Source organism: Neopsephotus bourkii, unplaced genomic scaffold (genome assembly GCF_033783945.1).
Source record: "Neopsephotus bourkii isolate Nb327-2 ecotype Australia unplaced genomic scaffold, CSIRO-AGI_Nbou_v1 NB_1825, whole genome shotgun sequence".
NCBI classification, from domain to species: domain Eukaryota; kingdom Metazoa; phylum Chordata; class Aves; order Psittaciformes; family Psittacidae; genus Neopsephotus; species Neopsephotus bourkii.
This window is the reverse complement of record NW_026902298.1, coordinates 12,673,633-12,686,934: the sequence shown is the minus strand read 5'-3', so window position 1 is coordinate 12,686,934 and position 13,302 is coordinate 12,673,633. Positions and strand designations below refer to the sequence as shown.

Here is a 13,302-nt window from a genome sequence, read left to right as displayed (position 1 = left end):
TCATTTCAAATTGTTTACATTAGGAATTCCACATTCACTTTGCAGGGGTCACAGTAGTTTGTAATTCTTTCACCTTCAGGATTCAGTATGCGTATGTATAACACATTCCTCAGACCAGGTGCAAAAATTTAATGTGTTTCATTTTAGCACCACAAACTAAAGTAAAACCATGTCTTTAAAGTAATAATCTGATGCAAACTTATTTGGCAGTAGAAGAAAAATTCTAAGCACTGTTTCTCACAGAACCACCTTTATGTAGGAAGACTGGAGTGGGGCGATACGGATATTATAGATGTTCAAAACTGTATTCACTTATATCCAAGCATTTTCTAATCCGTTTCTAATTTAATCCCAATTTTGATTTGTAGGAGACCAGCTGTTCCTAGAGCAATAAAGTCATTCATTGTCCACGTTTATTTTCTCTTAGGCAATTCTACGCTGTTTTAGTAACATAGCTCAAAGATGAATGATTTTCCATACAAATATTTGTGTTGGAAAGTAACAGCCCATATTCTTCCCCTTAAGGCTTGTATTCTGAATAACTGCTGTCCCATAAACCCTTGACATCAACCTTGGTAATATATTTTAGGAGGAGATTGAAGCACGGGTGGAAAGATTCAACTCTCTCAGTAACTATGGTCAAGAACTTGCCAATTCCGGTCACTATGCAACCCCTGAGATTCACCAGTCTCTCTCCAGACTACAAGAAGCCTGGTCTGAACTGATCCAAGCATGGCAGGAGCAATATATAAAACTGTTTCAGGCTCAGGAGTTACAGGTGAGTACAAAGATGTTCAAGGAAGAATGCAGATGCCACTGACAGTGTTCCTTGCTATAAAGAGCAAATTTATAAGGTAGCATAATGAAAGATAAGCCAATAATACCCAGTATTTCATGTATAGTTTACCAGTTTCCAGAAGGCATGCTGAAGACAAACCACATTTAGTGGTGGCAGGACATCTAGAAATCATACCTTTGCAAATCAAAGAGATTTCTGTGGAATATGTACTCATGTTTTTCAAAGGCTATAAAACTCGGCAAAATTTGGTCAAACCCTCATGCAGCTGCTGAAAGGAACACACTTACAATGGAACATCACTGCTCTACCAAATTCCATCACTTCCCAAAAAGACATGGAGGTAGGCAAGTATTTAAAAAAAAACATCTGAAGAAAAATTGAGCATGGACAGAACAGTGTATTTTTCCCTGGCTTTTTTTCTAAGTAAAGAACTGTTTTGGCTGCAGTTTCCAGAAATACTTGCCTGTAACAGTCCGTCTCACTTACAAAATTTCTGCTCAAAAGGGTTGTTGGCAGAAGTTAGAAATAACTGAAGCGAAGATTTTACAACAGGGAATGTCAAGTATCTCAAATAACAGCTGGTCCTGCCAGTCCCATCTAAAAAGCTTCATATATTTGAGAACTTCAACCATGTGGTAAAGGCTGCTTTCTTGCTTCTTTACGTACTACTTTTTACTTATTTCAGGCCATGTTAGAGTCCTTTTTATTGGCCAGTTACGCAATAACCACAGCTCTCTACACTATTAGCAAGCAAGCTACAAATAATTGTATTGAGTTTTATGTCTTAGACAAAAAGAAATAATCATATTATAATGGAGAAAGTAAGGCAGCAACAGTAATAATGGTCACACATGCGGTTTTTATAACATCTAATGCCAATTGCCATCTAGCACTATGCAGTTAATTTTTGGAATAGCCCTGGAAGTTTGTTTTTCACAGTGTACTCTGCCAAAGTCAGGTTTGCCCCCGTTTTATACCATGTTTACGGCTTGTTTTTTTCCTATACAGAAATTCTATGGCTACGTGGAACAGACTGAGAGCTGGCTCAGCAGCAAAGAGGCTTTCCTAGCTAATGAGGACTTAGGGGTAGGTGCTCCAGGAAACTACAATTTTCTCTGCAATCAATCTGGAAGAGAGAGAACTATGAAGTATGATAATGTGCTCTGCTGAACCTGGCTGTGATCCTTCTCCTCCTGAAGTTACTGTTCCATGTTGTTGATGGTTTAGGATTAGATTTCTTTCCTTGGTACTTTACACAGGATAGGATTCTCAGCCCCAGGAGTAATGAAACAGTTCAACTACTCCAATTATAGCAGGAAAATAAGTGCATCTCTCTCTGACTGGTCATGTATAACCCAAATACATTTGCCATCAGTGTACAAGTCATCACTGTTGTGACTGCTGACATACCCAGTGTAGCTTTAAATTACCTACCTCAGGTACCAATAACACTGCAATAGGTGAAACCACAGACTGTTTCATGGGTTGCAAAAGCTAGGCAGGATGCTGGATATGCATTCTGATGCTTAGCTTACCCTGCAACTTGTAGAGGTAGTGCTACCAAATTAGTTATCTCTGAAGGAGCTACAATTACATTTGAGTTCAATGTAGACATAACTGGTACAAATGGTATTAAAAACATATAATGCTAGTGGCTGGTGTCTGTCTGATATTTTCAGTCTGCAGGTATGTGTTTACAGTCCCTGCACTGAGGTATATGATACTTAAAGGAACCACCCATTTTACAGTCCTATTTAGCTCAGCAATGTACAGAAAATGCTCTTTTCTTGTATTTTCCCTTCCAGTGACACATGCAAGTACCCAGAAGTTTATAACTTTTTCTGACCTGTTTGATGTGAGCTTTATTGCTTCCTTTAGAATAGTGGGAAAGCAAAGTTTATTGTGCTAACAACATTTTGACACCACGGATTCTAAAATTAAAAGTGCAGAGGGGTGCTGAAAAGAGAACTCTGAGTCATTAAGCTTGGGATTCACAAATGTTACAAGAAGTCAAGTTCTGTTTCTCTCCAGATTAACTTTAATGTCAGACTCCAGTCCTCAAATTCAAATCTGGATCTGAGCTCTTCCAAATTCCATGGGTTGAAACCAAGGCTCTAATTTTAATCTCTTTCTATGACATATTTGTTCACTTAACTCAGATCTCAGTTTGGCATCCCACATTTGCTTCCAAAATAGCATCTGTCTTAAAATTGATTTAGCTTTAGGAGCTGATGCTTTAACTTTTGAGAAGTTGTATGTTCTATGCAGCAGAATAATATGCAGGATTAGCTAAGCATCCAGCAGTTACTCCAGTTTTGACCCTGAAATAATGGCCTCCGACTGTGCACAGAACATTATTTAGGCACCGAGTCTGAGATTAAATTCCAGTAAAATTCAAAGACCAAGAAATGTTCTTGACAGCTTGCAAATGTGGGGTAAATGTCATTTAGCTTCTGGATTATCAGTGCAGTGGATGGAAAAACTCTGACTGAAAGCAGCTTCCCTTTGTTGAACCCTATCCAGGACTCAGTGTCTAGTGTGGAGAGCCTGCAGCGGAAACACATGCAGTTTGAAAAAGCCCTGGAAGCTCAGATGGAGAAAATTGATGAGATGGCTTCATTTGCTCAGCAGCTAATGCAGAACAAGCATTACGACACAGAAAACATCGCCAACAGATGCCAGGCTGTTCTGAGGAGGTGAAATCCAACCCTTCCCATGTCAACCATCCATCCTTTTTGCAATGAGACTCTCTGCCTGTAATTAAGATCTTTAAATGATTTAAGAGAACCATAAACTAGTTCGTATTTACTCAACGTTGCACTTTGCACTATAGTCTTGCCAAACTGGCCTGAGGTCTAGTCAATATTTCATTAGGAGATTTCCAAAATACAGTGAAGTGGAGGAGAGGGGTTCAGAAAAAGAGGCAGTTTTCTGTAATTCTGTATCCTGGTCTCACCTCAGGGACAGCGCTGCAAACAAAAGCCAGACCACCTGTACCATTAAATACTTCATTATCATTAAATAGCATCCATAAAGGTCATTTGCTACACAACTGCTTTTTCACTGCTCTAATGGGATAGATCTTAAAGCCCTGCTCAAATTACCCATGAGGGCATTTGCATTTTTTCTGATTAGGTCTTGCCCTTTCATATGAATTACTTTACTTCTCCTATCACATTGCATATTCATCTTAAATGCTGACAGTAGAAGCAGTTGTATACAGTGTTATGGTAGATGGAAAGATACACATAAAATTTATACAAAGAAACTGGATATTCCTTATGATTATAGTGAACATAAGAATTTATTAATATGATCAAACTAGCTCATGTCTGCAAGAACATGAATGAAGTGAGGCAGAATGACATTTGGAAATGGAAGAATGGTGCAGCTTTGATTTATCCATGACTAAAACCATCATACTCACAGGCTTTCCATATAAGAAACATGCTACATTTATGTTCTCTTGTACCCTGAAAGACAGTAATGGTGATTCCTACAGGCAGAAAACATATATATATAATTTGTGTGTACTTTAAACATACCTATCTGCTAGTAATCCTTCCTATAGTGTCCTGAGCATCTTCTCTGACTGTCCAAATCATGTGAGGCTTCATATTATGGACATTTCTCTCTTAGAGAATGGAGAGTTAGATCATGTGTGTTTTAGAGATGAAAATTGAAACCCCTCGTCCTATATAATTCAGTCTGTGGCTTTTACCTCACACATCTGTCTTCAACTCAGGAAAGAAAAACTGCTGGAGAATGCTGCTGCTCGCAGACATCTGCTAGAGGAATCAAGGCTTCTGCAGAAGCTGCTGAAGAATTCCTTTGAGGTACAATTACACAGCATTCATGGTATTCTAGTTTCTTAAAGTATATTGCACTGCATAGATCTGAAGGGATTCACTGTGAGAAAAATCAAGGAACTGAGTCTGGAATGAACTGAGTCTGGAAAAGATGAGAGTGAAGGGGTATTTTTCAGCTTCCCTCCAGCCACCAGATGAAAGATGTACTGTGCATTGGACACCAGCAGAATGCAGAAGAAATTACATTAAAAGGGAGTGTGCTGCCATTTTAAAATTCATGGGAAGAGACAGATCAGTTCTTTTCTTTTGAGATACGGACAGTAGGTTAGAAACGGAGATAATTGCCCTTTCTCACCCATGAATACATGTGCACATGCACACGTGTGCTGATGCACTACCTCATGGAGACAGACCCCTTTCCAGTTAACAGTGCTGGCAAACAGATATAAAGGTGACTTCATTAAGGAGGACCTCAGGGAAGCAGGACTTCAGAAGGGCTACTCATTTGTGTCCTCCCTCACTAGTCCCATGGTTTATACATATTAGAGGAGAGCCCGGCAGGCTGGAGCTGAAGAAAAACGAAGCCTTTTGTTTGCTTCTGTTCTTTCTCCTCACAAAGGTGGCTGCCTGGATCAATGAGAAGAATAGCATTGCCCAGGATGATAGCTGGAAGGATCCAAGCAATCTGCAGACCAAACTGCTGAAGCACCAGACTTTCCAAGCAGAGATCATGGCCAACAGAAATCGCCTGGACTCCATCAAATCTGTGAGAGAAGTGGGGTTGATGGCAAGGGTGGGCAACGGGCATGAATGACTACAGGCAGCCAGTTACAGTGACCTTAAACAAGTGAGGGGGAACTGCTGTCCCCCCACTGACATGGTGCACATTGACTTTGAAACTTACCCTTTTATTCCATCAAGAATTTTCTGTTCCCATTGGTTCCTTACAACTTTTCTCTTATTGTTTGGTGTGAGCTTACTATCTATATTCACTGTGCATGTAATGGAAAAAGATGGGTGTTTTCAGTGAAACATTAAATCCACTGGCTTTAGAGACTTCTCGCTGAAGTGAATGCTACACACATTTTTTTCCAGCAGGGAACCAGCTGATTGGATGCAAAACTTTAACAACTCAAATAAGATTTATCCAACAAAAAAGGATCAAGAAGAGTTTTCAAGTATTGCCTGTGCAGAGACATGCTTGCATGAGAGACACGAGGGAAGTCTGACAAGCTTTGTCAGATACTTGGCAGAAGCTGTGATCAGATGATGAGTTTGGAAGGACAGACTGTTACATGTTTATTAACCTTATTTTCAGCGCAGTGCTTACTAGCTGTATTTTGCAACAGATAACTAAGCATTAGATTCCCTCCCCAGACTCACCTACATCCAGTATTGTATAACCCTTCTTCAAATAACAAACAAAAAAACTCCCAAACAACTTGTAACTGTGTGTGGCTTCTACAGAGGGTTACAGGTTGGAGTTAAAATTCTTTCTGAACTGATCTGTTATTTCACAATCTCCTTCTCATTATTTCTTGATGCCCTGTCTTCTTCAATGGAAATAGCCTTAGTAGTTGCTCTTTAGAAGAACATTAACACCTGATGTCCTAGTATAGCATCTTTCTCTTGCTGTGCCTCCTCTTCCCCATTGCAAAATGTAGAAACAGCTTAGTTTAGGTTTCTAAAGCAAACTTGGTCCCAGCTTACGGATATAACTACAGACTCTTCTACTTGATGGAGGTCTTGCTGTGCCCCCTTTACCTATTCTTGTGACAACCTGTTGAGCATCTGCAGCTCAGAGATTAGAAATGCAGATAGACTTTTATAACATACAGTGGTATGATGGTACATGGCTAAAAGAGGTTTTATTATCTCACATAGTGATTCACTTGATTGAGATAGTTCTCTCTTAAAATGCAAGGAAGGGAATAGAAAAGGGCAAGTGGTTGGGCAATCTCAAACGATAATCACAGAATGTGGGACATCCCAGAAGAAACTTGAGTGTTGGCAAACTAGGCTCCCTGCCAGGTTTTAGGCAATGTAGCTGCTGTTGCTTAATGAAGATTCTCGTTACTCTTTGTCTTCTAATATGGCCTTCTAGCATTTCAAATAATGTTAAAGGCCAGAAAAACAGGAAAATCAGTCTCTGCCCTAGTTTCAATGAGCATTTTGCCTTTAACTGTTTTTTTCTTTGTACAGCCTCTATTTTTTATGTCAGGAAGTGCTGGCTGCACTTGACTTTGTTTTATGGAGGCAAAAGTGACATATTCTGGTGCATTCAGCAACAGAAGAAAACTTTGACTATTCTCTCTGCTACAGGAAGGGGAGAAGATGCTCCGTGAGGGGCACTATGCCCCTGAAGCCATTCAGTCCAGACTACAAGAAATGGAAGAGCTATGGGAGGAACTGCTAGCAAGTTGCCAGGATAAACGGACCAAGCTGCAGGATGCTTGCAAGGTAATACAGGAGTGCCAGTGGTTGGTCTTGGTGTCATTCCCATGGATAGAGTGGCTGCCTTACTACACACCTCACCTAAGAGTGTGGCACTTGATACAATCAGACGTGATTCTTCCAGACCGCTAGAGCAAAGAAACTACTAATTGTGGGCTGACTGAATAGACAGGGGGAGTATTGGTAATCCCTATAGAGGGAAAAGGATTTGTTGGTCATGTTTCCTTCTGCTTTCTGCTGCTGATTTGGATCAGGATTCCAGAGAGGGATACTGAGGGGAAAATGCATTTGCTTGCATAAGTTAATTCTCTGCATTCATCCCAATGGCATTTTTTTCTCCAACACATTGAGTAAGAAGCCCACAGCTGGTTTTTGTTCTTCTTGCTCCAGGCACATGACTTCTCATAACTGAGTTTTTACATGGGCTGTCAAACACTCTGTGGGTATAAAATAGAGCTCCTCCTTAAAATGGCTTCAAGGCACTGTGTTCATCATTTGTACTTGTCCATCACAAGTAAGATCAGCTCTTGATGTTCTCTGCGTTGTTCTTGTGCTCACTTTGACTGAATTCTCTTCTTCATTTGGACTGCCATCCTATCTGGGAAATGTTTGCTGAGCAGTGGGAAGCTTCCCCGTGTGCATGTGTGTAGTTCTTACTGAAAGTGGCCAAGGTTTTTATATTACGTTGCCTGTCCTAAAGGTTTAAATGACCTTTTTTCTTGCTTGTCTTCAGGGCCTTCATTTTCAGAGAAGTGTAGAAGATATGGAGAAATGGTTGGAAGATGTGGAAAATGAATTGAAAGCACCATATAGTAACAATGATCTAGTGGTTTTGAACAGTCACCTGAAAAAACAAGAGGAACTGGAGGAAGATGTTGCTGGCCATAGGGACAGGCTGCAAGAGCTCATGGTCACAGCTCAGCAATTCCAGAAAGAGAAACATTTCCTTGCTGATGAACTAGAAGAGAGAGTGGATCAACTGGTTCAGAGGTGTGTGAGTGCCCAGCCTGTCTCCTACTATCTTTCTCCTACTTCTATCAGCATTTTTCTTACCTGCATCCTTTTTTGCTTTCCTTCTCTACATCATTCTGATAAGAACATTTTGCGTTCAGTCCTTACTGATCTGTGGTCCTCACTGTGTTCCTTTTAAATCCTGCAGATACAAAAGTCTACATGATCCTCTGCAGGAGAGACGTAGGAGTCTGGAGGCAAGCAGACTTCAGTATCAGTTCTTCCGAGATGTTGAAGAGGAATTAGCATGGGTTCATGAGAAGCTCCCCATGGCTTCCTCCAAGGATTATGGCCAGTCCCTGTCAACTGTTCAGAGTCTACAAGAAAAGCATCAGGTAACATCACATGAGAACCATTCTCAGTCTTTAGAATCAGAGAGAACATGGATCTCAATTTGCCTCTGGCAAGCTTCCATCTGGTGTGCTTTGGCTAACAGGACTCATGATGCCAGGGATTACTCTTATCTTTGTCTAATAATAATGACATTCTTTGAAGGATATGTCCATGACTTGACAACATAGGTTTCCATGCTGCTTACCATTGCACTGGTATAGGTACCACACTATATGCTTTTCTGCAAACACATTGGCTCTTTCTATGAATTACATTCAAAACCTGGCCTTTGCAATACAAAATAGATTTTGCAAGCTGTTGTACATGCAGTCATAGCTTCTTTGGGCAAGAGATGACCTAACAAATATGCTTTGAAACTCAGTAAATACATCCAAGCAAGTTCATTGCTCAGATGTCTCAGGATGAGCTCCCAGGGAAACATCTTTCCTCAGAACTCTTTCTCCTCTGGAGGGAGTTAACAGGATATTTTGATGGTCCTTACCTGCCTTCCATTCCAGTAGTAGCTTTCAAGATAGCTGCTGAATTATTTCACAAGGTTCAGATGGGACATCAAAGAAAGCAGTGCCTGGAACACTGCCATCTCAAATACCAATAAAACAGCCTCTGCCTTACTGATCATTTTTAGCAAAGAGCACTGTCTCTTTGCAAGGTGAAGGAAAAAAAATCCCACTAAAAGGTTCCAGCAGCTATTGGTATTTAATGTTAGCAAATGACAGCCCAAGTCAAGAGTCTCTGGAGAAAATATGTGCAATCTGCAATAGGGCTAGGAAAAACAGAAGAACTTATAAAGTGGGAGTGCGTGATATATGTATATGTATGTACAGAGAGAGAGAGAGTAAGCCCAAGCGTTTGATGCCATCTGCATGTCTACAGATAAAAATCTGAACTTACAAAAATGTGAAATGCCCCCAGGGTAAAATGTCAAGACTGCTACAGGGAACATATTAGCACAGGGATGAAGTCTCTTAAAAAGTTGATTTATCCAAGGTATACTCACAATCTAACGAAGAACTATAAAATGTTTTTAAATGCATCTTCCAGAATATTCCTGATTAAGACCCAGGGGTATATTCGTAGTAGTTTACACCTTCTTAGTGTTCAGTGTAATTCTCATATTTGTTACAAATCTGTATGTAAGATGCAGCTGGTGATTTTGAGCTAAGGCAGTAAGAACAAAAAGCTTGTTTCATCACAGTTAAAAGTATAAATGTTGTTTTGTGCATAACTACTCTTCCTACCTAAAAAAAAAATGATGAACTGATTGACGTGGTAAGGTCGCAGTAGAAAGGAATGCTTGAAGTGAGGAAATATTTGGGCTAACTGAAGGAACAGTGATACTGCTTTAGGCAGCATTTTTCTTTCTGTTAATTGGCCAGGCCTCAAGATATTTCAACGAACTGCAAGAATGGGAGATACAGACCATACTACCAGTGTATAATAAAATGCCAATTCTTCCTGCCATTTTACTTCTTATTCTTCTGGAAGCAGGATTAAGATATCAGCTTTGACTTCTCAATATTTTAGTAGCCAGAGTCTGTACACATCTTTTTTAATGTTGGCTTACAAGCAAAGAGATGTCAGAGGTGACCTAACAGTCCAGAACTGAATATGCTGTCAGTTCCACCCTCTGTTGTTTGTTTTAGTGAGCCAGATTTGCAGTTCTTGATTTATTACCACTAAAGAGATTGAACATGAAATGTATCAACCTAAGATAAATAAATACTGTCACGCTAAAATGCATTTGCACACAAATACAGTATGTGTACACACAGCTTCTTGGCTTGGGACAGAGTTTCCTCTCCCTCCTTTCCCTCCCACTTTTTGGATTTCTTTTATTATTTCTTTTGTTAGAAATTAAGTACTATGAATACTTGTTCCTAAATGTTCAACTGCTAGTTGTTATTAATACACAGTACAAGATCTTTTATAATCTTTGCCAGTGGATTCCATTCTGCTGGGGTCAGATACGGTGTCAACTTTTCAACAACATAGTGACTGTCTTGAAACTAATAGGGAGGACTTAAAAGCATGATTAGAATCAGCTCTTTTCCAGCCAACTCTGATACTTCAGTCAAAAAAGCAGCTCCTCTCCTCACAAAGGGCATCTCTTCGCATTACAGGACTCTGCAGTCTAATGCTGAAACTGCCTGTTTTATAGCTATGCAAAGAAACAGAACAGCTGTCAAATGGTGGGGTTTGGTTTGGTTGTACTCAACGTGCTCAGGCAGTTAGCTGTGAAATCCACCTCTGCCCACATACAAATTGGCATGGTCCTTGCCCACCCACGCAAATAACGTATGAGGGTGTGTATGGAGGTATGCATATGGTTTTAAAACCTACCAGTCTTCAAAAACCAATTTCAAGGAAAGACTTTGAGAATTGGTTCAGGCAGTTTTCTTCTCTCCTTTTCCTCTTGGCTACCTGGTAGAATGTGTACCCATAATGTTTGCAATGGCTGTTATGCAAAGCTGCATCTTCTACAAAGGCCTAGGCAAGTGATAAATACTGATGAGCAGGTGAATTGATTGTTCTTTCCTAGACACATTTTAAATCAAGAAACACCATGTGATGGGATAGAAGTGCGTGTATCAATGAGTCTACAGATGAGAGGTTTGTGGTTAGAACCTCTTCCCTCTCTCAGGGTCCAAACTTCACACCTATATTTCATTTCTATACTCACTACTTCACCCCTAAAAACTCCTCCACCTCACTTTGAGCATTCACTCATACTTTACACCTCTGACCCATCTTTCTGTATAAAAATCAAATTTAGAATGGAATTACATGACTACATTATCTGCTATAAAAATATCCATAGCTTTTATTTTCAGTCTGTCATTTTATTCTCTGCTCTTTCCAGAATCTGGAGAATGAGATAAGCAGTCGGGATGCTTTGACCAAGGCAGTGCTTAGTGCAGGGCAGAAACTGGTAAGAGGAGGCCACTCAGCCTCTCGCAAGATTATGGAGCATCTAAAGGAGCTTGAGACATCTGTAGAAACCTTGAAGGCAGAAGCTCAAGAGAGGAGACAGCGGCTCATGCAGTCCTATGAGGCCCATCTGTTCCTGAATGAGGTATAAAGAGATTTAGTTTGGCCTGCTTTCATTTAAAAGAACCACTACCTATGTTGTTGAATGGATGCAAGTGCTGAGATAGGAGCAAAAGTCATACTGTCCTGATTTTTCATATCTGATAAATATACAGCAGAGAAATAACATTTACTTTTCCAACTACAGTGAGGGATAAACATGTAACTGTAAGTCATGGGTTCTGGGTTCACATTTTGTTAAGTTTCTTCCTTACAGAGAGGCACATAAGCCCCTTTCTGTTTTCACTGAGGTGTCTTTTTGGGCACCACTCCTTTCCAGTTTTCTTTTCCTTGACCTAAATCTCAGCTGTGTTCATGCTTATTCCTGTATTTTATACAGCTACTGGAGGTGGAGGCGTGGCTGGCAGAGAGGAGTTTCATTCTGGAGACCTCTGATTATGGGAAGAATGAAGAATCCACGCAAGCCTTACTTCGTAAACTTGAAGCTACCAAGCTGGACATGGATGGTTTCAGGCCCCGGATTGAGAAAGTACAGGAGACAGGTGCCAGCCTAATTAACAAAGACAGCCCAGAGAGGTAGGCAAGTGAAAGCAGGCTTTTGCTCCAGGTCTAACAGAAACGCCTAGAGAAGGCAAATACAGAAAAGTTCAGCCTTCAGTCACAGTTTGAGGGTTTGCTCAGAAATATGACTTCAGGGACATCAGTCCTTCATTCACCACCATGTTACACACTCTGTCCCCAGGAAACTTGATGAGTGTTTTAATGTTTTTATGACTGTTGGTTCTTAACAGCAGGACAATTAATGCAGATCAGCTGCGTTGTCCATTGTCCATTCCCAGGAATTGTCATCTAGCTCTCATTTAACATAAAGATTCAAAAACTGCTGTGCTTGGGAAAGGGAATAGACATTCTTGACAGTTCATTTTTTCATTGCCAGTTTCTGTCAGGGGAGGAGGAAGTCAAGAAAGCAACAATTTGTATGAGATGATATTTTAATTTCCTGAGCTAGCTGGTTTTAACAGCTCCACATAACTCACTTCATGACGTTATCTGGTTACTTCTGTATTTTGAAGGTGTTGCAAATTCAGTTTGTCAGAAAAGACGATATTCAGAAAGAGCAGTGAACAAAGACATACCTTGTGATTCTTGTTCTTTGCAGTCCAACCATACTTTCAAAGCTCCAGGGGATCCTAGCAGACTATAAGTCTCTCCTACAGAAAGCTGAGATCCAGAGAAAACGCCTACAAGAACAATTCCAGATCTACCAGTTTGAAAGAGAATTCCAGCTGGTGAATGCATGGCTTTCCAGTAAACAGTCTGTAGCAGAGTCCGATGACTATGGACAGGACTTAGATGATGTTGAGGTAAAAGAAAAGAAAAAGTATTGTATGTATTGTGTGGCAAAGCAGGAATATATTTGGTGCAGGTTTTGTGTAGCTGCTGACAGTGAAGTGTGCTACAGTGACAAAAGTAAAGCAAATCAGTTATCTCTACAGGAAGAACTTAGACTGGTTTCTGTCTGCTTACACAGGGCTCTCTGAGGTAGCATCCTCCAACAGAAAAAGTAGGTACATAAGAAAGTTAGATTTTTCCTGGGATAAGGTGAGGTCAGCACACTTCACTGCTGCTTCTAATTATAAACTTAACATGGCTTTACAGATTTGACATGACCAGGGCCATGGCCTCATAACAATTTCAGTGGAAAACTCTGGGATGCAGCGTTCACACCTCTAGCTGCTGATTTCAAGAAGTTTCTGCTCAGGGCACACAATGCAAAGAATTATAATTCATAATGTCCATTCCTCAACTGTTGCAGGTGATGTGTTT

At 40.3% G+C, this 13,302-nt stretch overlaps 1 protein-coding gene across 1 annotated transcript in view; it reads left to right on the top strand.

Moving 5' to 3' along the window:
* SPTBN5 (spectrin beta, non-erythrocytic 5) overlaps positions 1 to 13,302 on the top strand; it is a 92,249-nt gene that overhangs the window by 67,674 nt on the left and 11,273 nt on the right. The window contains exons 45-55 of the mRNA XM_061343779.1: positions 590 to 778; positions 1,808 to 1,885; positions 3,323 to 3,495; positions 4,545 to 4,635; positions 5,228 to 5,374; positions 6,931 to 7,068; positions 7,796 to 8,052; positions 8,222 to 8,408; positions 11,288 to 11,500; positions 11,855 to 12,051; positions 12,635 to 12,839. Coding sequence (XP_061199763.1) covers positions 590 to 778; positions 1,808 to 1,885; positions 3,323 to 3,495; positions 4,545 to 4,635; positions 5,228 to 5,374; positions 6,931 to 7,068; positions 7,796 to 8,052; positions 8,222 to 8,408; positions 11,288 to 11,500; positions 11,855 to 12,051; positions 12,635 to 12,839 — 1,875 coding nt within the window. The remainder of the gene's footprint in view (positions 1 to 589; positions 779 to 1,807; positions 1,886 to 3,322; positions 3,496 to 4,544; positions 4,636 to 5,227; positions 5,375 to 6,930; positions 7,069 to 7,795; positions 8,053 to 8,221; positions 8,409 to 11,287; positions 11,501 to 11,854; positions 12,052 to 12,634; positions 12,840 to 13,302) is intronic.